A 25,340-nucleotide genomic window follows, 5' to 3' on the forward strand; every position below is an offset into this window, starting at 1 on the left:
AAATATAAGCAAAGCACAAATTCATTTTTGGAGAAATAGAATTCAAAAGCATGGAAGTTATGTTAAACTATACATCGTGTACTGCCCACAGTTATGGTCTCCATATTACAAAAAGGATATAGAAGCACTGGAGATAGTGCAAAAATGCTCTCCAAGGACGATACCAGAACGGAGTACACAACTATCAGGAAAAAGTGAACAGGCTGCGGCTCTTTTCTCTGGAAGAGAGAAAACTGAACAGTGGTCTGATGGAGATTGCTATAATTATGAAGGGGTTTTAAGGGGTAGTCATAGCTGTTTTCACTTGTGAGGAAATCCAAAATTAGGGACCATAAATATATGCTAATCACTATTAAATGCAATAAAGGAATTCAGGAGAAATTTCTTTACTCAGAGTGGTCAGAAACTCAATAGCACAGGGAGTTGTTGAGGCAAACAGCATAGATGCATTTAAGGGGAAGAGAAGTCCAGGAGAAAGAAAGGAATAGAAACATACGAATATGGTGAGATGAAGCAAGGTGGAAGGAGTCAAGCGTGGAGCATAAAACCGTTGGGCAAAATGGTCTGTTCCTATGTCAACAGTAACAGAACAAAATACTGATCATCAGAATAATAATTCCATGGCAACAACAGTCTCTCAACAACAAACTGGAAGAGTAGAAGGAATTTATTCAATAAGAACATGTGAACAGGTTCACTCAAATTGAGAGTTTTTTATTTTGACAAATCTCAGACTGAAAAAAATTCTTGAATTACCTCAAATTATGGAGGGGAAATTCTAACAAAATGGAACATGCCTGTTTTTCTCAAACTGACAATTCAAAGAAATTGTGGAATGCACAACATTGAAAATTTGTGATTCACAAGTGGAAAACAGGCCCTCCCCTGCTTTCTATTAAAAGACATATTTCATTCCACATCTTATGAACTTATTGATAATGTTATAAACAAAAAGCAATTTTTTAGAAATTTGCTTCTATTGACATCTCAAAACTAACATTAGCCAACAAATGATAAGAATCAAACAGACAACCAACAAAAGCACTTGAATCATTATTCCATATCCAGTTGTCCCCAATAACTCCAACTAACTATATAGAATACCTGAATGTATACTGTTTAAAAAACAGTCATAATAAGCATCCTCACAAAGAATACACAGTGATTATAATATTTGTATTCTCAAAAATCTCTTGAATTATTGCAGAAACTTTGTCCCATTCCAAGTTGTCCAGTCCACATCCGATCCTGTAGAGAAAACAGTAATGTTCATAATTGTGTGTAGCCAGATCCTGAGTTAAAAAACACCATTAAAATTAAAAATTGCTAAATCTCAAAAGGTTAGTGAAGATTTAACACTTGTTGTGCCATGCATAAGTTCACTATTTGCAACTGGGTTAGCAACATATGAGATATCTTGAGATAATTAGGCCAGACATCAGAGTTCTGTGTCTCAACGAGCTGAAATAAAGGCAGCTTTTAGTAATGCATGGCATAGAGTGGGAGTCAGCAAACAGGAAAAAGACAAATGGCATTGCAACACCCAGAAGTTTTTCTGAACCTGCCGGCAGTCTAAAAGCGAAAAGATGCAAATTAAACAAACTCACCAGTGAAACCCAAAAATCAGGATCTGACTGCATTCTTATGATGCTGTGGGTCCCAAATGCCTGCATGAATCCAACTGGATGGCTCAGGTGCTAATATACCATGCAATTATTCTATTAGTCCTGTCATTGCACCTCACACAGCATGTATATCATTCTCTACTGAAAGCCTTCTCATACCATGCCTTCCAGCTGGTCTACTAAAAATCGGTGCGTTGTTGTAATTATATAATACAAAAGAGCTACTGATCAACTGACTATCCTCTTGTAACCAACTACTGATGTGGCAAACATTTCATTAGGTTCTCTGCACGCCACCATCTCCTTTATAAGTGCAGCTACAACTTCAGTGAAGAATTAACACAAATTTCATCTGCTCTCTTTAAACTCAAAGCTCTGAATGCTGTTCAAATAAAAAAAGCTGATTGCATGCTAGCTGAATTTCTAAAATCAGTCTGAGTAGAGTCTGCTTCATATTCAGTGATTTCTAATTCGATCCTCTGTGCTCACAGTTAGTATGAACAGAGCAATTGTCAGCTTTCTATTTTCCCATTGCTTGATTTTTTAAAAAAATATTTTTTCTTATTGTCAACACCATCATCATCCTGTGACCAGGACAGAATTGCTTGTTCTGAAGACTTCTTCATAGTTGCTATGCATGCATTATGATTAGCCAACATGTTGTTTGAGGTGGTGAGACTGGTCTTTCTCTACTATATACATGTTTAATGCATGATTCAAACAGTATTGTGAACTCACCCGAGCCTGGTGGGGACTCATACCACGGATGGCTCTACTTTAATATTTACATCCCTTTGTATAAATCCCTTCTGGTCCTGCCCCTCACTATCTCTATAACCTTCTCCAAACCTACAACCCTCAGAGATCTTGTGCTTCTTTGAATCTTGTCTCTTATGTGTCCCACCTTCTCAAAGCACTTCACAAAGAACAAAGAACAGTACAGCACAGGAACAGGCCATTCGGCCCTCCAAGCCTGCGCCAATCTTGATGCCTGCCTAAACTAAAACCTTCTGCACTTCCGGGGACCGTATCCCTCTATTCCCATCCTATTCATGTATTTGTCAAGATGCCTCTCAAACGTCGCTATCGTACCTGCTTCCACCACCTCCCCCGGCAGCAAATTCCAGGCACTCACCACCCTCTGTGTAAAGAACTTGCCTCGCACATCCCCTCTAAACTTTGACCCTCTCACCTTAAACCTATGTCCTCTAGTAACTGACTCTTCCACCCTGGGAAAAAGCTTCTGACTATCCACTCTGTCCATGCCGCTCATAACCTTGTAAACCTCTATCATGTCGCCCTTCCACCTCCGTTGTTCCAGTGAAAACAATCCGAGTTTATCCAACCTCTGCTCATAGCTAATGCCCTGCAGACCAGGCAACATCCTGGTAAACCTCTTCTGTACCCTCTCCAAGGCCTCCACGTCCTTCTGGTAGTGTGGCGACCAGAATTGCACGCAATATTCTAAGTGTGGCCTAACTAAAGTTCTGTACAGCAATGTACAGTTCACAATGGAAATAGAAAGGAAAATGGGTGCCAAAGCACGAAGGGAGAGATCAGAAAAGATGATAACGTCTGGTCAGAAAGATGAATTTTACAGAAACCTTTAGAGGAAATAAAAGGGGAAGCACCCAAGTGTTTAGGGGGGAGCTTAAGACAACAGAAACAAAGTAGCTGAATGCTCTACCATTAAAGATTGAAGCAAAGTAAAGGGATCGAAGCTTTGTATTTTTTTTGGGGGGGGTGGGGGGCAGGGGGTAGGAGATAAAAGGGTGAAGGAAGTTGCAGAAATAGGGTGCGCAAGGTTGTTGAGGAATCTGATGAGGACGAGATATTAAATATAGCACTTGGAGAACAGAAAGCCAGTGTACATTAATTTGCAGAAGGGTCATAAGTGAGAGACACTCAGTGTGGGACAGGATACTGGCGCCTCAAATCTGGAAATGCTGTAAGTTGCGGAGGGTTGAGGACTATAGGCCAGACAAGAGGACATTGGAATAACCAAGGTTAATCTGGAATACAAAACAGACAAATATGATAAAACTGTAGTAAAATCAACAAATTCAACTTTTCCATCATTATTACATAGGCATTGAGATGTGCAAGACTCCATTATTCAGGCAGTGGTTCTTCATGGCCTTGAGGCTGCTCTGCAGATCGTCATAAGTTGGCTTATCTGATGCCACCTTTTTAGTGATCTGTAAAAAAAAAAAATTAAACCTCTTAATATCAGGCAACAAGGTAGGCAATGACGACTAGGCGGTATTAAAGTGGAAATTTTCTTCAGTTTATCTTCAAATGCACAGGATTACTTAGGTTAAGTAAATACAAGAAAAGCAGGTAGATAAGAAAAATATTACAACTTTTATATTATATTCATAACTGAACAATAACTTGGCACCTTTCAATTGGGTCAATAACTAAAAGCATCAAAAAGTGGGAATTAAAGCTTCGTTTAACACCAAATGATAGCCGAAGATTATACAAACACTAACGGCAGAGCTGCAACAGAGCCATAAGATAAGGTCGCTGGGTTTAAGTGTAGAGCTTGAACCCCAGTAAACTTGGCACATAAGCCAACTACTTTTTTTTTTAAAAAAGAGATTAAGTGCTATATTTTTTATGGTGCTTTTTTTCCAAACAAAAACATTGAAAACAGTTACTTCATTAAGCACTTGGGGGTATACCACAATCTTGTGACATCAATGGGTGTGCTGTACTTTGAAAAAATAAAATTTAATATCAAGACATCAAAAAAATCAAGTGAAAATCTATTTTCCAAATTATTCTGGATCTTTCCATGACATTTAGATATTTTAAATGGTAAATAATGATCCTACGACTCAGTTACAAATATGGCTGGATTCATTACCAAATAGTAAATATATCTCTGATCTTTCTGCAGCATTGCCACCTCTCCAGTCTTCTTTTCTGTAAAGAAAATCAATTAAAAATGATTTTGTTAATGCATAAATGCAAAGAAGGTGCAACAACTTGATGACAAAGCAACATGAATTAATCATATATTAAATTAGGAAATAGAAGTCTGATTTGACGAAAAGGGACCAAATAAGAACCAACAATGAAGTCCATTTCCAATCCTATTGTAGAAAGAGGAAACCTTCCATTTATTGTATTAGCAGTTAAACATATGCCAATGGTCACAGATCATGACTTAGCCCACAGCTCACTCTCAGAAACGAGCAAGGCATGCCAGTGAACAGTTGTAGGGCAAATTAGGTACAGTGTGAAGCTTGGAGAGGACTTTTATTGTATAGATAAAGCAATAGCATTAGCTTTTCTACTAAAAACAGGTTAGTTATTTATTTCCATACATGGTGTTTGAAAAATAGAATTCTGTTATAGTCTTTGTAAACACTTAACAGCTTTCTCAGCAAACCTCTGATGAAAGATTTTAATCTATGCCTCAAGTGAATCAAGCAGGAAGCATTGGCTATGGAATGCATATGACATTCAGGTGATTGTGCTCGTGACCAAATATTGGAAAGTCCAAATCCAGACATCATCATGCAGCACTGCAATTAGAGCTGCTATTGTGATGGGTTTGAATAAGTTGTTACATTCTAAAGTTTTTTCAAAAAAATATAGTTCGGTTGAATCAAATTTTATGTTTATGTATATGTAGCTAGACGTTCAATCTTCATGTAGTTTTACTGAGCTTGGCATCACTACTGTGGAGATTCCATCATTCTTCATAAATAGTCATTTGGTAGGACAGAACTTGAGTACTGCTGAAAATAGATCTTTTCTTTTAGCACTCCTCAGGGCAATCTGTAAGAATACCAATGTAAGAGAAAGCAACAACTTTATACTGTATGAGAAGAGAGTGCTGATTGGTACAGGAGTTGCCATGGACAATGCACCAGTTTATGGTGACTGACAGTTAACTGCCAAGCTTTGTTTGAAATTTAAACCAGGCAGCTTGATTCTGATTCCCCAGGGCAATGCTTTGACCAATAAACCTGTGAATGGCTGTCACTGATTTTGTTTAGCTGAAACAGGCACAATGTGTGTACATGTTCTTTCTGTATGCAAAGAATAGGGCCCTGTGTATTAATATATGTAGCTTCCAGTACACGCAAACGCACCACACTGCAAGCCCAACTGACAATCTTAAATTGGTTGTCAGAGTAATTCTTAGCACACTGAGGATTATTTAGCAAACGTTGTCCAATCGCGGAGTCACTTCTAATGTCGGACACTGCGTTTTGAGTTTTGCAAGCACGGGCTGGTTGGGTACGGCTTGTACCTTGACCGTTGCGAACTGCGGAAGGGACATGTTGTTTGATACTATCCGCCAGTCATTGGGACGTACAGCCTATATACCTAGCATCACACTCGCATTGAAATTCAGATATCACGTTACTCATTTGTGTGATAGGCAGGACGTCTTTTTGGCTTGATGGCAACATCCTGTTAATGGTGAACACCACACGTGTTGCTACTGCACAGTAGCAGCGTGAAACAGCTAGCTTCATCTGTTGCTCAAATTTTTCGCTGCTAACAGGATGCTGCTGTCAAGCTGCCTGGTTTAAATTTCAAACAAAGCTTAGCAGTTAACTGTCAGTCAACTGGTGCATTCTCCATGGCAATGTCTCTACCAATCAGAGTTCACTTGCCAACAAATCAGCACTCTCGTCATACAGTATAAAGTTGTTGCTTTCCCTTACATTGGTATTCTTGCGGATTGTCCTGATGAGTGCAAGACGAAAAGCTTCGACAACATGTCTCTATTTTCATCAATCTTCACAAACAGTTATTTGCGTCCAACAGTACGAATGACCTATTTATGCACTGGCTTCCCAATTAAGGTTGCAGGAACACAATTTTTCCGGGTCCATTGACTTTGGAACACTATTTATTGGTATAAAAAGATGGTGTTTTTAAAAAGCAACAATGCTGACTTATTCTCCATCTCTCCCAACCTTTCAACTTCTCCTGCACATAATTTACTAGCATGCACCCTTCTAGCTAGGAGGGCAAGTACTAATTGAGGTATGGATTTTTCTAAGGCAACCCTCAATTCCACACTGTGACTATGGAACAAGGGTCAAGAGTCTAGCTCATCCTCTCATTCAAAATCCATAAACATTATTTCAGTTCCCCTCCCGCCTTGATGCCAAACATATGAATCTTTTACTGCTGCTGAACCTGAATCAGCCCAATTTCTTTGAATACTTCAACTGCAAAATTTTCAGTACTCTCTGCAATTCTACTTCATAATGCAATGAGCCATCCAATTTAAGTTACTGAAATTAGCCTCAGCTTGTGACTTCCCCAGATTACAACCTTATTCGTGCTACTCTATCAGAACCCACCAATGTTATGATGAGGTCCCAACAAAAGCATCTTTCTTCCTAACACAACTGCTGAGTAGTAGGGGCGTGGAACGCCCTGCCTGCAACAGTAGTAGACTCGCCAACTTTAAGGGCATTTAAGTGGTCATTGGATAGACATATGGATGAAAATGGAATAGTGTAGGTCAGATGGTTTCACAGGTCGGCGCAACATCGAGGGCCGAAGGGCCTGTACTGCGCTGTAATGTTCTAATTCTAATTCTGACTGACCGCTTTGCAGTCACAGCATTTTTCATTTTATTTCCATTGAGTATTTAGCATTCAAGCTCATCTCTCCTAATTCTCTTCTCAACTTCTGAGTAAAGAACCTCTCTCGAACTAACCTGGCAATTCCTTTTATGATTTTGGAAAACTCAATCATGTTTCTAAATATCTGGGGATGAATGGAAGGTGGGGTGAAAGAGGGGGCACAGATATAAGATTAAACTACAAAAAGTTTAGGATTGCGAATTGGAGAAATATTTTACATAGATGACATTACCAGAGTTCGTGACTGAAGCAGAAACCATGCCAACATTTAAGAACAGGTTAAATAGGTGGCTGAAAGAAAGGGAAATAAAGGATATTGGCACAGGACACGAGAGAAGAACTGCTATTCAAATGAAGGATAAACACCAACATGGGCTGGTTAGAGAATGGAGCACCATACTGCTTCTGAAAGAACTGCTGCTTGATTTTCTTTTCAAAGGGGTAAGAATTTGGTAGGTCTAAAAGACTTTGCCATACCAACAGCATACCCATTTCTATGGTGCAAGGCAATTTAAGATGACTTCTATAATTTTTAACTCTCTTACTCTGGTTCTGCAGCTCCTCAACGCATCCATATTTCTTCTTGAATAAGACTGCTATTCCTGCCTCCATATTACAATCTTCACTGATGCAATGCGCTAATGCATCCTTCTCTGGGCATGAGAATAGATCACCTTTCAAGTAACAGATTGCAAAGCTCTGCTGTTGCCAATGAAAAGACATTGTTAGAGGTTTACGGTACTTGGAACATTTTTTATTCCCACAAGTCTTTTTAATAGTTGAATATTCTTCAGTTGAAAGCCTCAATACAGTTCACAACTTTTTTTTTTTTAAAAAAAGGAACAGAGAAAGCAAGAAACTAGAAATAGGAAAAGGACATTGAGATCATGGAGCTTGCTTACTCATTGAAATCCACATGCTATTTTATCACATCCATGGAACCAGTAACTGTTTTGTGGCCACTCAGACAAGGTTACCCACAAGATCATACCACAGCAAGCACTACACAATTCAAATAATCTGATAACCCATTTTTAAACACTAAGTTCCTAAACTGTGTGTCATGTTTATTAATTCAAAATATTGAATAATTCATTTTTAGCTTCAAAAACGACTCCATGATTAGTAGACTGTTACTGACTTTAACAGAGGACGCACAGAAAAGATGAAAAAGTGCAGAAAACTCAAGTCAGTGGGACTATACTTACATTGCCCTCTGGTGGGTTCTCTGAGGAACTAGTCATTTTTCGTTGTTTCTTCCAGTTTACTTTGTACCACTGCCTTCTTTAACCTTGAAAAATAAGTATTGTTAACTGCAATATTCACTTAGTTGTGGCTTACGTGTAGCATTCTCACGAGTCAGAAAGTTGTGGGTTCAAGTCCTACTCCAGAGACTTGGGGCGGAATTTATCTGGGGTGGGGGGAAGGAGGCAATGTGCCGACATTGGGACCACATACAGGTCCTGAGCCCACATTGACAGTTTTCCTGGAAGCGGCCTCCTAACTTGCCACCGACAGTCCTGCCATCCAATTAAGGATGGTGGACAGGTTCTCCATGCTGCTGGCCCATAGGTCCGGCTACTCTGGACTCTCAGCAAAGTCAACGGAAGAGGTGGTCACTGCTGAGGCATGCTGGAGAACATAGAGACACCCTCAAGAAGATTTAATTTTAAATTTTTTAATAAAATTAGGTGGCCGAGAGCAGTCCCCTCCAGCGGCAGCATTTGCTTCTGGCCGCCCCCTCCCCGGGAAGCTGCTGGGAGGCTGCCTCCGTGCAGCTGGCAGCCTCCCCATTCAGCCGTGGGTGTGGAGCTGCTCTGCCTCTGGCGAAATGCCAACAGGCTGGGAAATGGGCTGTTAATTATTCCAAATGGCCTGCCCGCCTCCATTCAGCAATCTGGGAGACCTGCTCAGCAGCATGACTGCATCAGGGAGCCTTCCCAGTATGGCTCCCTCAGCATTTACCAGCCACCTGTCTGGGGCTGATAAAATCCCAGCCTGGAGCTCAAAATCTACACTGGGACTTCAAAGAAGTACTGAGAAAGTTCTGCACCATCGTACATGCCGCCTTTCAATTGAGACACTACACCGAGGCCCTGGTAAACTTTTCAGGTAGATGTACAAGATCCCATGGCACTATTTTGAAGAGGAGCAGGGAGTTCTGCCTGTGTCGTATCCAATTTTTAACCCTTCAACTAATATTATTTTTTAAAAAAATCTGGTCATCACATTGCTGATTCTGGGACCTTGTGTAAAATTGGATGTTGCTTATCTTACTTTACAATACGAACACTTCAAAAGTACTTAACTGGCTCTTTGTGACATCCCGAAAGGCATTATATAAATGCAAGTCTTTCTTACTCCTTCTGTTCTCATTCTGCGTTAAGGTTTTTCTGAATTACCTGCTCTACAGAAGTTAAGAATAGATTTGTTCACCCAATCTCCAATTTGTCCTTTCTCGCTATAGGTATGAATGCTAAATCTGTATGGACCATTCTCACAAAAGCAGACTGACATTGAAAACTCTTGCATAGAGATATGCCATTTGCTTTAGCAATCCAAACCTAAATTAAATTAATGACCCCTTGTTATCACTCACCAGTAAGAGGAAACAGACCTTCCCTATTCCCCTTTTCAAAACACTTCATAATTTTATGAACAGTGCCTCCTGACAATGCAGCAACCCGCCGACATCATCAGAGCACTCCAAGCCGCGTACATGCGCAAACGGTCTCCTGCGCTGAATGCTGTGCATGCGCAGCCTATATCTTTCCTTGCCAGGACTAACTGGTGCATGCACAGGAAAACAGTAAATGGCACATGCGCAGAAAAAAGCTCTCTTTCCCCCCCCCCCCCCCCACCACCGCTCTCTGGCTGCTGACTAAGCCACCGTCCGCCCCCGCCACTCTCTGCGCATCTACCCTCCGCTGCTCTCTATCCTCTCTGCCGCTCTTCCCCACACCCCCAACATCCCTCCAGATGCTCACTCTTGGCCGCGGGCCGCTTCCCTCCTCTCTGCCATGCACTCCATCCGAAGAAGGAAAGTGGGCTGCAAGGGGTGATGTAGGAGCGAGTGGCCAAGAGGAGGGAAGTGGCGCAGCAAGCAGGCTACAAGTGAGCGGCCGGAAAGCAGGATTGTGGGTGGCTGCAGAATTACGGAGGGCGTGCAGCACTGTCAGAGGTGCTGTCCTTCTGAGACTTGAAACAGCGCATTGTTCTCCATGTATCAAACATGTCCAATCTGTGATGCCATGGATTGAAGTTGCTTTTCTGTGATAAATTGAGCAGAGCCATCTTTAATTCTGGCAGCTGCCTGAACGACACAGACAGTGACCTTCAAGTGGATGAGGCTGCATTTGTGCATGTGCTAGTACAGCGCCTAGTGGTTGCATTGTCAGCAAACGCAGTCTTTTACAAATATCGACTTATTCTCCTCTTAAAAATTCCCTACTTCAAGGAAAATAATCTGAGTAGCTCAAGTTTCTGTGGCATCATCCTGGCATAAGATCTCTGTTGCTTAATTATGACCTAAACATCACCACACATAAATTCATTTGCCTCTATGCTCTTATACTCTATATAAAATACACAATGTTATTGGCCTTTTTATAGTTTTACCGATATGCACTTGCAAGGAATTACGTATTTGAACCCCTTGGTCTCTCTGCTCATCCACACCCTTCAATATCTTTCCAACCAGCGTATGCTCCCATTCCTTTCCACGAACTTGTCTATGTCCTTTTAAAATCCTCTCTTCAAACTGTGTCAATGTGTCAATCATAAATAAGTGATCTGATAATAGGTGTACAAAAGGTGTACAATTTTTCCTGCAGCTTAACTGAAATGGAGAAGAATGCACTTTAGATGGTTTCTAAAGGGCTGGTTCAAATTTAAAATAAAAAATAATTTCAGATTATATTTTAGGCATGGATAAAGAATGATTGCAATGGAAAATTGGGTCATGGGTTACCATTATCATAATTTAACATGTCCAGGAGCACTCTTGGCAGCAAGGTAGTCTTAGGACTGAACAGTGGCAGATATGTATATATTTATGAAAACGTTTTACTACGATCCTTACATAAAATTCACTTACAATTACACACACTTCCTGTCAAACCCATTTCCTGTGTCACAATTTAGTCATGCCTCGTTTTAACATCTGATTGCCTACATACTTAATTTACTGTTACCTTGCAATATAGGCCTCTGAACAGTCTTTCTGGTCTTTGGCCTCCTTGTCTCGAAAGACAATGAGTAAGCGCCCAGAGGTGGTCAGTGGTTTGTGGAGCAGCGTCTGGAGTGGCTATAAAGGCCAATTCTAGAGTGACAGACTCTTCCACAGGCACTGCAGATAAAATTGGTTGTCGGGGCTCTCTCCTTGCACTTGTCTTTTTTCCTGCCAACTGCGAAGTCTCTTCGACTTGCCACACTTTAGCCCCGCCTTTATGGCTGTCCACCAGCTCAGGTGATCACTGGCAACTGACTCCCACGACTTGTAGTCAATGTCACAGGACTTCATGTCACGTTTGCAGACATCTTTAAAGCAGACATGGATGGCCGGTGGTTCTGATACCAGTGACAAGCTCGCTGTACAATGCGCCCTTGGGGATCCTGCCATCTTCCATGTGACTCACATGGCCAAGCCATCTCAAACGCCGCTGGCTCAGTAGGGTGTATATGCTGGAGATGTTGGTCAGCTCGAGGACTTCTGCGTTGGAGATACGATCCTGCCACCCGATGCCAAGGATTCTCTGGAGGCAGCGAAAATGGAATGAGTTGAGACATAGCTCTTGGCTGACATTTGTTGTCCAGGCCTCGCTGCCATAGAGCAAGATACTGAGGACACAGGCTTGAAACACTCAGACTTTTGTGTTCAGTGTCAGTGCACCATTTTCCCACACCCTCTTGGCCAGTCTGGACATAGCAGTGGACGCCTTTCCCATGCGCTTGTTGATTTCTGCATTGAGAAACTGGTTGCTGGTGATGGTTGAGCCTAGGTAGGCACTCTTGAACCACTTCCAGAGCATGGTCGCTGATATTGATGGATGCAGCATTTCTGACATCCTGTCCCATGATGTTCATTTTCTTGAGGCTGATGGTTAGGCCAAATTCGTTGAGGCAGCCGCAATCCTGTTGAGTATCTGCAGACACTCTTCTGTGTGGGATGTTAATGCAGCATCGTCAGCAAAGAGGAGTTCCCTGAAGAGGACTTTCTGTACTTAGGTCTTCGCTCTTAGACGGGCAAGGTTGAACAACCTGCCACCTGATCTTGTGTGGAGGAAAATTCCTTCTTCTGAAGACTTGAACGCACGTGAGAGCAGCAGTGAGAAGATGATCCCAAACAGTGTAGGTGTAAGAACACAGCCCTGTTTCACGCCACTCAGGATAGGAAAAGGGTCTGATGAGGCCGAATCGTGCCTTTCATGTTGTCATGGAATGAGGTGATGATACTTAGTAGCTTTAGTGGACATCAGATCTTTTCTAATAGTCTGAAGAGACCACGTCTGCTGACGAGGTCAAAGGCTTTGGTGAGATCAATGAAAGCAATGTAGAGGGGCATCTGTTGTTCGCGGCATTTCTCCTGCAGCTGGCGAAGGGAGAACAGCATATCAATGGTGGATCTCTCTGCTCGAAAGCCGCACTGTGCCTCTGGGTGGACACGCTCAGCCAGCTTCTGGAGCCTGTTTAAAACGACTCGAGCGAAGACTTTCCTTACTATGCTGAGCAGGGAGATTCCATGGTAGTTGTTGCAGTCACCGCGGTCACCCTTGTTCTTATAGAGGGTGATGATATTGGCATCGCGCATGTCCTGTGGTACTGCTCCCTCATCCCAGCACAGGCAAAGCAGTTCATGGAGTGCTGAGAGTATAGCAGGCTTGGCACTCTTGATTATTTCAGGGGTAAAGCCATCCTTTCCAGGAGCTTTTCCACTGGCTAGAGAATCAATGGCATCACTGAGTTCCGATTTTGTTGGCTGTTCGTCCAGCTCATCCATGACTGGCAGAGACTGGGCTGCATTGAAGGCGGTATCAGCGACAACATTTTCCCTGGAGTACAGTTCTAGGTAGTGCTCCACCCGTCACAATCAGTGATTGTTTCCTCTGATTTAGACTTGGGGGGTGGCGATCTTCTTCATGGTTGGCCCAAAAGCTCTCTTAATGCCATAGGCAGCACTATTACACCTACTACCTTCATCTCCCAGCTAACCCAACCTGGCATGACCAGCATCCTTATGCTACAGCTTCACTGCCATTCATCCTCCTCTGTTCCTCTTCCTAGCAGCTGCTCAGATCTGAATACCAACTCTTCCCTTTCTTTAGGGCACTTCTATTCAACCCCACACTAGCTCTTCTTCCTGCTTGCAGCCTGCATTAAATTCCGACAGGATGTTCAACAACTGGATCGCTCAGAGAACATGACCCCATAAATACCACTTCCATGGTCAAGGCTGTTCATTGAAATTCATGGCCTGCTAAATCTTCTAAAAGATGTCATAAGGCTGCTTATCATGTTTTATGAATCCTGTGATGATATCCTGTTTATCATATCCAACCTAATGTATTTACCCTGATTCAGCACAGACTCTCAGAATAGCAATTCTCCTCCCTTTTAGCAGATAGGCTATGTGTTAAATGGTCTATTTGATATTTTTTAAAAATAATCTATTTTCCCCTTTTCCATCTCTCTCCTATTTTCCTAACTGACTGTTCTGTACTTTGTTTTTGTTCTCTTCGCCTGCCAGAATTCTCATAGATGCAGAGCATCATAATACCTATTCATTAAGGAATCTACAGCAGAGGGAATAGAAAATCTGCTCTTGGATCAGGCATGAAATCCCATTTCAAAAAAGTTCTGAGACGTGGACAAGGATAATCAACTGATTTAAAGCGAATAGGTGAAAAATCAAGAAAGAGAAACATAGATGAGCAGAAAAGAGAAATAGAATTAGAACAGAGAAAACAGAAGAAAAATAGTAACACAAACATAGGTGTTATCCTCTGATGTACTGTGAGCAATGCCAAGGGAGATCGACCAGTATGTCTGGTGTAGAAATCGCTCAGGCTGAATACTTTCGGTACATGATTATGCAAATACTTGCCTATCTCAGTTACCGGAAGCCCCACAAAACACAAGATAATTTTCGAGAAAAGTCTCCACAATCAGCAGCTTTGCAGCTGGCACAGCTTTCACAGTGTGAACATATTATCATAATTTATCAACTGAATGACATGGCATTTTGTTTTTACTGATGGTCAATAATGAAGCATCCACTCCCATTACTGAAGAGAAAAACTATAGAAAGCTTTTAATCAATTGCTATAGTTGTCAGGAAGCTGCTTAGGGAGTCTGACTGACACTGGGCAATGTCACACAAAGAGCAGGAAGCACTGCAGCACATCTGAAGCTCAGTGGACAGCTGCAACAGTCATAGAGATCTTTAAACCACTCCTTAATGAGCAGCATTAACGGAAAAGTCAGCTGTTATTCATAGCACCACACGAGACTGGCTGGCCTTTTTTTTTATTATATAAAATACCCCTTGCTCTGAAAAAGGCAGACAGTGAGAAAGAGCAGGGTAATATCAATGTATTAAAAAGGAACACAATAAACTCAAGAGAGTGTGGGAACAATTCCACATTCCCCTGTCTGAAGGAAAACCATAACTACATCCTTGGAAACCAGTGTGGCAGAGAACCTATGAGTGATTAGAATGATGGCATTGTATAGGAAATTAACAGAAACCAAGTCATCAGTTATATTTAGTTGCTGTATATAACAGTGACTATGCTTCAAAAAATATTTCAGTGTCTGTGAAGCACTTTGGGATGTTGTGAAAGGCATTATATAAATGCAAGTTTGTTCTTTCTTAGCGTGATCAGGAAAACAATTTCTCTTCAGATTTTTAATTGCAGAAGAAAACAGTTTAATCTGTTGCTCAGTGTCATTATGAATAATATGTATTCTTCTGGGATTTTCCTGCGTTACATACTCTCTCGATTGAGTGCCAGTAGCAATCAACTGCCAGGTTTTCTGTCAACAGTGCTCTAAAACCAGCCATGAGGAAGTGTATAAGAGCAGTTAAGATGACTGCATTTTTTAGTTCCTCCCCTTTAGTTTTTGGGTTCCGTTACACTTTTGTACTCTAGATTTTTTGGTTTTCTGTTCAGGACAATTTATATTGGTCCCCACATCCTCAGGGTTTTCACATGTCCTGATAGCTAGATGAATTTTATAATATGATCAGGTGTATGAATTGAGAACTCCTTTTTTGGATTACTTCAGCTACTAGTTCTATCCCATACCTCCAAGTGAGTCTCTTTATCTTCAGGAAACAGCAGAGTACCACAAAACTATCTGGTTTAGTCCTTAAACAAAACAAGAAAAAAAAATGATCACTTGACTCCCAATATTCCATCACATTAAACATGGCTCATTAGCTAAGAGCAAATCCAATATCACCTTGCTCCTTGAGTTTCCTCATTTCACCTGTGTTTAAGAAACAGTTGAAGTACTTCAATAAACTCTTAGCTGCAGAGATCCTCCCCACTGTATGTTCCATTTGGTGTCAATAAGATTAAAATCCCCACGATTACGGCACAGTGGCGCAGTGGTTAGCACTGCAGCCTCACAGCTCCAGCGACCCGGGTTCAATTCTGGGTACTGCCTGTGTGGAGTTTGAAAGTTCTCCCTGTGACCGCGTGGGTTTTCGCCAGATGCTCCGGTTTCCTCCCACAGCCAAAGACTTGCAGTTTGATAGGTAAATTGGCCATTATAAATTGCCCCTAGTATAGGTAGGTGGTAGGGGGATATAGGGAAGGTGGGGATGTGGTAGGAATATGGGATTGGTATAAATGGGTGGTTGATGGTCGGCAGACTCGGTGGGCCGAAGGGCCTGTTTCAGTGCTGTATCTCTAAATAAATAAAATAAAATAAATTACAACTGAGAGTTAAGCCCTCATTTTTATGACCTCTTACTGAAATATATCAACCTCCTCTTTTGTGATAGCCTGGAACATATCTCAGTCATATTCCTACCAGTAACTCTTTTTCCTATCTTCCCAGTATACTGAAGTAAACTGCAAAATCCCATTTTCTTCCTCAGTGACATATAAACTTTCCCTGTTGAGCTGTACCATCTCACCGACTATTACGTTTCTTTAATCTTATACATTTCCTGCTCCCCCTGAGCAACCACTGGCTGCTTTATGCCACTGCTTGATCATGGTTACCATGACCTGCAATTCCATTCTTGTTTACCTCCAGTGCTGAAAATCCATTGGACAACCCCAGTTCCAGAAGTTCCCTCCGTTTTCTTTTATCCTCATCATCGTAACATTTCTGTTGGTTTTTCCCTAAAGTATTCATCAGTTATTAAAAGGGAAGCAATTCAAGAGAAAATTTCTAGGATGCTTACAGTTACATATACAGATTCAGCTCCCACTTCTGCAGAAACTCTCAGAAATTAGACATCAAACACCATCAACCCTGGCTTTACTAAAGAGTCAGTGCTGAGTAGGCTAGATCCTGGTACGAGTGCTGTCAGTCCTTCACTCTGATAGTAAGCACAGCACTCTATTAAGATGGCCATAAAACACAATCACAAAATTGATGGTCATTGCAACTCTTAACTAACTCCACTGTACAGTTCTCTGTATAAGCACCAGGCTTTCTTCTTGCGATATTCTGCACAAAAAAATGGTGACTGGTTTAAGTTCAAGTACCTCATTATACTGTTTCAATGTTAGTTGATGCCTTTTTCCACAGGTTTCTGGCACATGACTGTTATTTTTCCGCTATTAGCAGAAGCATAGAAAGTCACTCCAGGCAAACATAAATGCTATATTTTCCTGCGATGAATAATTAAGGAATTTGTTGCTTTCCTCTACAATGTTTTAAACTCCCAGTTATTATTTATTACTACTGCTTTGCCCAAGTATCAGAATTAGCAAAGGGAAGATGGTGGCATAGTGGTAATGACATTCACTTAGTAATCCAGAGGCCCATGCTAATGCCCTGGGGCCACAGGTTCAAATCCCACCTTGGCAGTCAGTACAATTTAAATTCAATTACTTAATAAAAATTTGGAATTGAAAGCTAGTCAGCAATGGAACTGTTATCGATTGTTGTAAAAACCCCATCGACTTCACTAATGTCCCTTAGGGAAGGAAATCTGCTATCCTTACCTGGTCTGGCCTACTTCAGCCCCACAGCAATGTGGTTGACTCTTAACTACCCTCTGAAATGGTCTGGCAAGCCACTTGGTTCAAGGGCGATTAGGGATGGGCAACAAATGCTTGCCTTGCCAATGATGCCCACATCCCCTGGAAGAATAAAAAAAAGTTGCCATCAGCACTGAGCAACTAACTCAGTTGCCAAGAACATTGTGAATGGTTTCACAAGATCGTAAAGGCCGGCAACCAGTGAAAGAATTTTTTTCTAAAAATCTTAATGGATATTGTGACAAGATGTTTTATTTTTGTACTAAAATCTTAGACATGTGTTTTAAGAAACTGAACAAAGGATTTTCAGTGGACTTGGACACTTGCAAATAGCTGGAAATTTTGGATATTGACTTTGTATAAAAGAATAAGAACAGCAAGCAGTTTCAAGGAAGCCAGCCACGGCTTTGACCTCCTCAAAGCAACACTTTGAATGACAGAGGAGACACTTTGTCTGGTAACGTGATCAGCTCAGGAAGGCTTTTTGCTTTCACTTTGGACTTTTAAAAACCAGTGAGTTGGACAAAGAGGGGACATATTGAAATTTAGACCTGACCTGACTAGAGACAAAGATCTCTCTCTGTTAAAAAAAAAACTTGCAACTCTTGAGAAGAAATCCTGCATTTGAAAGATAGTCCATCCAGTGCGGTTCCTGTTACCTCCTGTATTTTGGGAAATCTTGGAACCTGAGCAAAGCTTCTACTGCTGGGGTTTTTTTTTTCTATTATTCATTCATGGGATGTGGGCATCGCTGGCTAGGCCAGCAGTTATTGCCCATCCCCAAATGCCCTTGAGAGGGTAGTGGTGAGCTGTCTTCTTGAACCACTGCAGTCCATGTGGGGTAGATACACTTACAGTGCTGTTAGGGAGTTCCAGGATTTTGACCCAGTGACAGTGAAGGAACAGCGATATAGTTCCAAGTCAGGATGGTGTGTGGCTTGGAAGGGAACTTGCAGGTGGTGGTGTTCCCATGCATCTGCTGCCCTTGTCCTTCCAGGTGGTAGATGTCGTGGGATTGGCAGGTGTTGTTTAAAAGAGCCTTGGTGCATTGCTGCAGTGCATCTTGTAGATGGTGCACACTGCTGCCACTATGCGTCGGTGGTGGAGGGAGTGAATGTTTGTAGATGGGGTGTCAAACAGGCTGCTTTGTCCTGGATTGTAATCAAGCTTTCCGAGTGTTGTTAGAGCTGCACTCATCCAGGCAAGTGGAGAGTATTCCATCACACTCCTGACTTGTGCCTTGTAGATGGCAGACAGGCTTTGGGGAAACAGGAAGGGAGTTACTCGCTGCAGGATTCCTAGCTTCTGACCTGCTCTTGTAGCAACGGTATTTATATGGCTACTCCAGTTGAGTTTCTGGTCGATGGTAACCCCCAGTATGTTGATAGTGGGGGATTCAGCAATCATAATGCCATTGAATGTCGAAGGGAGATGGTTAGATTCTCTCTTGTTTGAAATGGTCATTGCCTGGCACTTGTGTGGCACGAATGTTACTTGCCATTTACCAACCCAAGCCTGGATATTGTCCAGGTCTTGCTGTATTTCTACACAGACTGCTTCAATATCTGAGGCATCACGAATGGTGCTGAACATTCTGCAATCATCAGCGAACATCCCCACTTCTGACCTTATGATTGAAGGAAGGTCTTTGATGAAGCAACTGAAGATGGTTGGGCCTCCTGCAGTGACATCCTAGAGCCGAGATGATTGCTGCTGAGAGTCCTGAGCAGAATGATTGCTTCACCCCTGCTGAAAGACCAATGTGACGCCTGTTGTAGTTGAATTGCCTTGAACACCTACCCAAAGACACCTATCCACCTCGCCTAGAGAGACTTTGAGTGGCATCCAAATATTTAACTCTGGGACACCTCACCCAACCGAAGATTACCTACCAGAACCTGACAAACTGTTTTATTTTTATTATTCCTTCTATTCCTAAGAAACAGCTGCAAACCAAAATCCTTTTTCCCCCCAGTTAACTGTGTTTTTTTGAATATATGTCTGTGTGCATGCAGGCTAAGGAACTGAGGAGCTTTTCATATATACAGATTTGTCTCATTTGTAGTTAAGACTTATTATTTCTTTTCTAATAAATAGTTAATGTTGTTTAAAGAAACCTGGTTTGGTGTGCTTTATTTTGGGGGACAGAGTGTCTAATTTGGCTATTCTTTGGTAGTTGCGAAAATTTATTGATATGCTGTGGAGTAGTGGGACCGAAATAACGGTGCATTTCTCCCGCCTTGGTCAAACAAATGATCCTAAAAAGTTCATGCATGTGACTCAGTGGTCCCAACTTGAAACAAATAGCATAAAACAGCACGGAGGATGATAATGCCAGCCTTTCTTAAATTTTCTTGTAATTTTCAGAGATAAAGGAATGAGCTGCCATACACAAATAAACTCCAACCTAGTTCCTAAATATTAACAGTGGAGAATCATACAATTGATTAGAATTGAACTTTTTTGTAACTCAAAAGAATGAGACAGCTACCTACCATTGCTACTTAAATTTTTTGAGAAAAGGATGTACTTCACAATAATAACTTCAAAGTGTAGTCTCTGTTGTGGATAAACTGTGCAATCAGTTAGCATCACGATTACTTTACTGACAACAGATGAATGATTAATTTTTTTTGGTGGTGGTATTGGGGAATAATTTTGGTTATTAATATTGATATTCTATACGGTATTGGCTCTAGTTTCTTCTGGGTAGAATGCCCTGTCAAGCGCTGCGTGTTCCCAGTGTAACTAATTGTGCAGGACAGCAAGGCTCTCCTGCCAACCATCACTTTCTTTTACGAACTTATCTATTTAGTTTTGTCCTTTTTATTAACTGTAGGCCAACCTATCTTGGGCCTTTTTAAGGTTCAGCTTGTGTTTCTGGACATCATCAAAAAGCCTGAGTATGCAATTGTAATCTCCATTGTATTCTTCTAAAAGATTTTAGGATGTGTTTCACCCCAGGCATGCCTGCTTTCTTTGTCAGGCTATTAACTGTTCTATGTTAAATGGCAATGCCATTGTACTCATGGCTTGACCTATTTGAAATGCCCTCAAAATTATGTCAATCCACATAAGCAAGGCTTGTAAAGCCCCAACCTGTGTTATCCCATTTCGGGCACGCAAGATCTGGCGCGGGATCACAGATTGCGCAGAAGAGTCAAGGGGTTACAAGTGGTTTATTGAGAAGCGACACAGCAATAGTTCACACATAACAATGACCAGATCAAGCAGACGTAGGACCTGCAAAAGGAGAGGACAGTTTGCCGGTCCTGGATTGGACAAATGAAAAACTAATATGTTTAGCAATTCGCTAATACCATATCTTACAGCTAGGATACTGGCAACAGTCCCAGGTCGTTTTCAAATAATGTCATGGAATCTTTAACATCCACATGAACAGCCAGATGCAGCCTTGATATCCAAAAGACAGCAGCGCCAACACAAACACGCCCTCAGTACTGAAGAATCATGTTAGATTGTACTCAAACCATATGATTCACGTGTGATGATGATACCTACTGAGCTAAGTTGTTTCTTGCAACATAATGTCAGACAGCTACCAAGATCTTTTCAGATCTTTTGACATTTTAATGACTGTGTTACAAGGATGGAGGGGGGGGGCGGGGAGGGGGAAAGAGGAGGAGGAGGGGGGGGGGGAAAAGAGGAGGAGGGGGGGGGGAAAAGAGGAGGAGGGGGGGGGAAAAAAGAGGAGGAGGGGGGGGGAAGAAAGAGGAGGAGGGGGGGGGGAAGAAAGAGGAGGAGGGGGGGGGGGGAAGAAAGAGGAGGAGGGGGGGGGGAAGAAAGAGGAGGAGGGGGGGGGGAAGAAAGAGGAGGAGGGGGGGGGGAGAAAGAGGAGGAGGGGGGGGGGAGAAAGAGGAGGCGGGGGGGGAGAAAGAGGAGGCGGGGGGGGAGAAAGAGGAGGCGGGGGGGGAGAAAGAGGAGGCGGGGGGGGAGAAAGAGGAGGCGGGGGGGGAGAAAGAGGAGGCGGGGGGGGAGAAAGAGGAGGCGGGGGGGGAGAAAGAGGAGGCGGGGGGGGAGAAAGAGGAGGCGGGGGGGGAGAAAGAGGAGGCGGGGGGGGAGAAAGAGGAGGCGGGGGGGGAGAAAGAGGAGGCGGGGGGGGGAGAAAGAGGAGGCGGGGGGGGAGAAAGAGGAGGCGGGGGGGGAGAAAGAGGAGGCGGGGGGGGGAGAAAGAGGAGGCGGGGGGGGAGAAAGAGGAGGGGGGGGAAAGAGGAGGGGGGGGGAAAGAGGAGGGGGGGGGGAAAGAGGAGGGGGGGGGAAAGAGGAGGGGGGGGGGAAAGAGGAGGGGGGGGGGGAAAGAGGAGGGGGGGGGGGAAAGAGGAGGGGGGGGGGGGAAAGAGGAGGGGGGGGGAAAGAGGAGGGGGGGGGGGAAGAGGAGGGGGGGGGGGAAGAGGAGGGGGGGGGGGGAAAGAGGAGGGGGGGGGGAAAGAGGAGGGGGGGGGAAAGAGGAGGGGGGGGGGAAAGAGGAGGGGGGGGGGGAAAGAGGAGGGGGGGGGGGAAAGAGGAGGGGGGGGGGGAAAGAGGAGGGGGGGGGGAGAAAGAGGAGGGGGGGGGGGAAAGAGGAGGGGGGGGGGAAAGAGGAGGGGGGGGGGGAAAGAGGAGGGGGGGGGGGAAAGAGGAGGGGGGGGGGGAAAGAGGAGGGGGGGGGGAAAGAGGAGGGGGGGGGGAAAGAGGAGGGGGGGGGGAAAGAGGAGGGGGGGGGGAAAGAGGAGGGGGGGGGGGAAAGAGGAGGGGGGGGGGGAAAGAGGAGGGGGGGGGGAAAGAGGAGGGGGGGGGGAAAGAGGAGGGGGGGGGAGAAAGAGGAGGGGGGGGGGAGAAAGAGGAGGGGGGGGGAGAAAGAGGAGGGGGGGGGAGAAAGAGGAGGGGGGGGGAGAAAGAGGAGGGGGGGGGAGAAAGAGGAGGGGGGGGGAGAAAGAGGAGGGGGGGGGAGAAAGAGGAGGGGGGGGGAGAAAGAGGAGGGGGGGGGAGAAAGAGGAGGGGGGGGGAGAAAGAGGAGGGGGGGGGAGAAAGAGGAGGGGGGGGGAGAAAGAGGAGGGGGGGGGAGAAAGAGGAGGGGGGGGGAGAAAGAGGAGGGGGGGGGAGAAAGAGGAGGGGGGGGGAGAAAGAGGAGGGGGGGGGAGAAAGAGGAGGGGGGGGGAGAAAGAGGAGGGGGGGGGAGAAAGAGGAGGGGGGGGGAGAAAGAGGAGGGGGGGGGAGAAAGAGGAGGGGGGGGGAGAAAGAGGAGGGGGGGGGAGAAAGAGGAGGGGGGGGGAGAAAGAGGAGGCGGGGGGAGAAAGAGGAGGGGGGGGGAGAAAGAGGAGGGGGGGGAGAAGAGGAGGGGAGGGGGAGAAAGAAGAGGAGGGGGGAGAAGAAAGAGGAGGGGGGGGGGAGAAAGAGGAGGGGGGGGAAGAAAGAGGAGGGGGGGGGAGAAAGAGGAGGGGGGGGGGAGAAGAGGAGGGGGGGGAGAGGAGGGGGGAGAAAGAGGAGGGAGGGGGGGGGGAGAAAGGGGGGGGGAGAAAGAGGAGGGGGGGGGAGAAAGAGGAGGGGGGGGGAGAAAGAGGAGGGGGGGGAGAAAGAGGAGGAGGGGGGGGGGAAAGAGGAGGAGGGGGGGGGAAAAGAGGAGGAGGGGGGGGGAAAGAGGAGGAGGGGGGGGGGAAAGAGGAGGGGGGGGGGGAAAGAGGAGGGGGGGGGGGAAAGAGGAGGGGGGGGGGGAAAGAGGAGGGGGGGGGGAAAGAGGAGGGGGGGGGAAAGAGGAGGGGGGGGGGAAAGAGGAGGGGGGGGGGGAAAGAGGAGGGGGGGTGGGAAAGAGGAGGGGGGGGGGAAAGAGGAGGGGGGGGGGGGAAAGAGGAGGGGGGGGGGGAAAGAGGAGGGGGGGGGGGGGAAAGAGGAGGGGGGGGGAAAGAGGAGGGGGGGGGGGAAAGAGGAGGGGGGGGGGAAAGAGGAGGGGGGGGGGGGGAAAGAGGAGGGGGGGGGGGAAAGAGGAGGGGGGGGGGGAAAGAGGGGGAGGGGGGGGGGGAAAGAGGAGGGGGGGGGGAAAGAGGAGGGGGGGGGAAAGAGGAGGGGGGGGGGGAAAGAGGAGGGGGGGGGGGAAAGAGGAGGGGGGGGGGGGAAAGAGGAGGGGGGGGGGGAAGGAGGGGGGGGGGGGGAAAGAGGAGGGGGGGGGGGAAAGAGGAGGGGGGGGGGGGGAAAGAGGAGGGGGGGGGGGGGAAAGAGGAGGGGGGGGGAAAGAGGAGGGGGGGGGGAAGAGGAGGGGGGGGGAAGAGGATGGGGGGGGGGAAAGAGGAGGGGGGGGGGGGAAAGAGGAGGGGGGGGGGGAAAGAGGAGGGGGGGGGGAAAGAGGAGGGGGGGGGGAAAGAGGAGGGGGGGGGGAAAGAGGAGGGGGGGGGGAAAGAGGAGGGGGGGGGGGAAAGAGGAGGGGGGGGGGGAAAGAGGAGGGGGGGGGGGGAAAGAGGAGGGGGGGGGGAAAGAGGAGGGGGGGGGGGGGAAAGAGGAGGGGGGGGGGGAAAGAGGAGGGGGGGGGGGGAAAAGAGGAGGGGGGGGGGAAAGAGGAGGGGGGGGGGAAAGAGGAGGGGGGGGGGGAAAGAGGAGGGGGGGGGGGGAAAGAGGAGGGGGGGGGGGGAAAGGAGGTGGGGGGGGGGGAAAGAGGAGGGGGGGGGGGAAAGAGGAGGGGGGGGGGAAGAGGAGGGGGGGGGGAAAGAGGAGGGGGGGGGGGGGAAAGAGGAGGGGGGGGGGGGGGGAAAGAGGAGGGGGGGGGGGGGAAAGAGGAGGGGGGGGGGCAGTCAAGGAGACTGCATGGAAGTAGCATACAAGTCTTGAATAAGCTTTTGCCTCATCGAGTGATAGGAAATACTGAAGGCTCACCCAAACGTTCAGTATATAACAGCAAGCTGTGTTTAAGGTCAAAAACACCAGTGATATCCCCCACGGTTATTTTGGCTGTCATTTCACCATCTACTCTCTTGTTCTCAGCAAGAGAGTCAACATCTTCAAGGAGAAAGACAAAACTTCAAAAAAAAACATTTTGGGGTGATAATTTATCTCCAACCTAAATGTCTATATTCTTTCAAACATTAGCATCCATCGCACCTAAATTATCAGCCAAATTTCCTGTAACGTTGAATAATCATTCAATTTTGTCATTGTTCGAGCAATGAATCTTAATCCCTTTATCATTGCTAATTTAACACCATGGAGGTACGCAACACAAGAAATATTTATCCAGGCGTTATCTCGAAGGAATCACTCTCCGCACACGAGACATATGACCTTTTTGATAGCAAAAATTGAGCTTTACACAGTTCAATATTCCTCTATTTGGGCTGTAAAAGGTTGTAAATTAAAAGTTCTCTTTTGGTCTCCCACCAAACCATTTCCTGTAGACGCCATTTTGTCAAAATATTTCGAATACTCTTTCGGGATAAATTGAGTCGCTCAGTTTATCTCGAAATGCGAAAATCTTGATATCGTCGAAAGGGTATCCTTTCTGTAGCATAAAACGAGTTACAAAAACAAAATGTGATTTTAGAAAAGGATCAAAACATGATTAAGTTTACTTAACCCCACCCACGTACCTAAATGACCGCGGCACTCCCACCAATATCAATCCGCGCCGAATTCCTCCTCCGCGCCCCCGCGGTGCACTCTTTTTTTCTCTTCTCCTTCCAGAAGCGTCCGCCAATCTCCGTATCAACCTAACCTGCTACCGGAACTAACTGACCAGCCTTCGATAAGATGAACGTCCAACTCCACCAATCAGAAGCAGCCTACCCCTCTATTTACCGTTGGCAAAAGTGATGTCCGTCAAAGGCAGGCAGCCAATGGGAGATGGCTAAGGGTGGTATTTCGGGGCCATCAGGTTAGGGTGA

At 45.3% G+C, this 25,340-nt stretch overlaps 1 protein-coding gene across 5 annotated transcripts; it reads right to left on the reverse strand.

Annotated features, from left to right (window-relative positions):
- Positions 1-649: 649 nt before the first annotated feature.
- LOC137364378 (ADP-ribose glycohydrolase OARD1-like) lies at positions 650-25,182 on the reverse strand. 5 transcript variants are annotated; one of them, XM_068027637.1, is made up of 8 exons: positions 25,047-25,182; positions 16,514-16,608; positions 15,559-15,621; positions 8,461-8,543; positions 7,798-7,954; positions 4,498-4,556; positions 3,711-3,823; positions 650-1,248 (listed from the first exon to the last, which is right to left on the reverse strand). In XM_068027637.1, the coding sequence occupies exons 4-8, from the start codon at positions 8,494-8,496 to the stop codon at positions 1,146-1,148; spliced, it is 468 nt and encodes a 155-aa protein (XP_067883738.1). In that variant the 5' UTR covers positions 8,497-8,543; positions 15,559-15,621; positions 16,514-16,608; positions 25,047-25,182; the 3' UTR covers positions 650-1,145. The 5 variants fall into 5 exon arrangements, with proteins under 5 accessions (XP_067883738.1, XP_067883745.1, XP_067883729.1 ...); XM_068027644.1 differs by lacking the exon at positions 25,047-25,182 and adding an exon at positions 17,440-17,577 and having other exon boundaries at positions 7,798-7,951; XM_068027628.1 differs by lacking the exon at positions 25,047-25,182 and adding an exon at positions 17,440-17,577.
- Between the last annotated feature and the right edge of the window lie 158 nt (positions 25,183-25,340).

The sequence above is a fragment of the Heterodontus francisci genome, chromosome 3, assembly GCF_036365525.1.
Source record: "Heterodontus francisci isolate sHetFra1 chromosome 3, sHetFra1.hap1, whole genome shotgun sequence".
In the NCBI taxonomy this organism is placed as follows: domain Eukaryota; kingdom Metazoa; phylum Chordata; class Chondrichthyes; order Heterodontiformes; family Heterodontidae; genus Heterodontus; species Heterodontus francisci.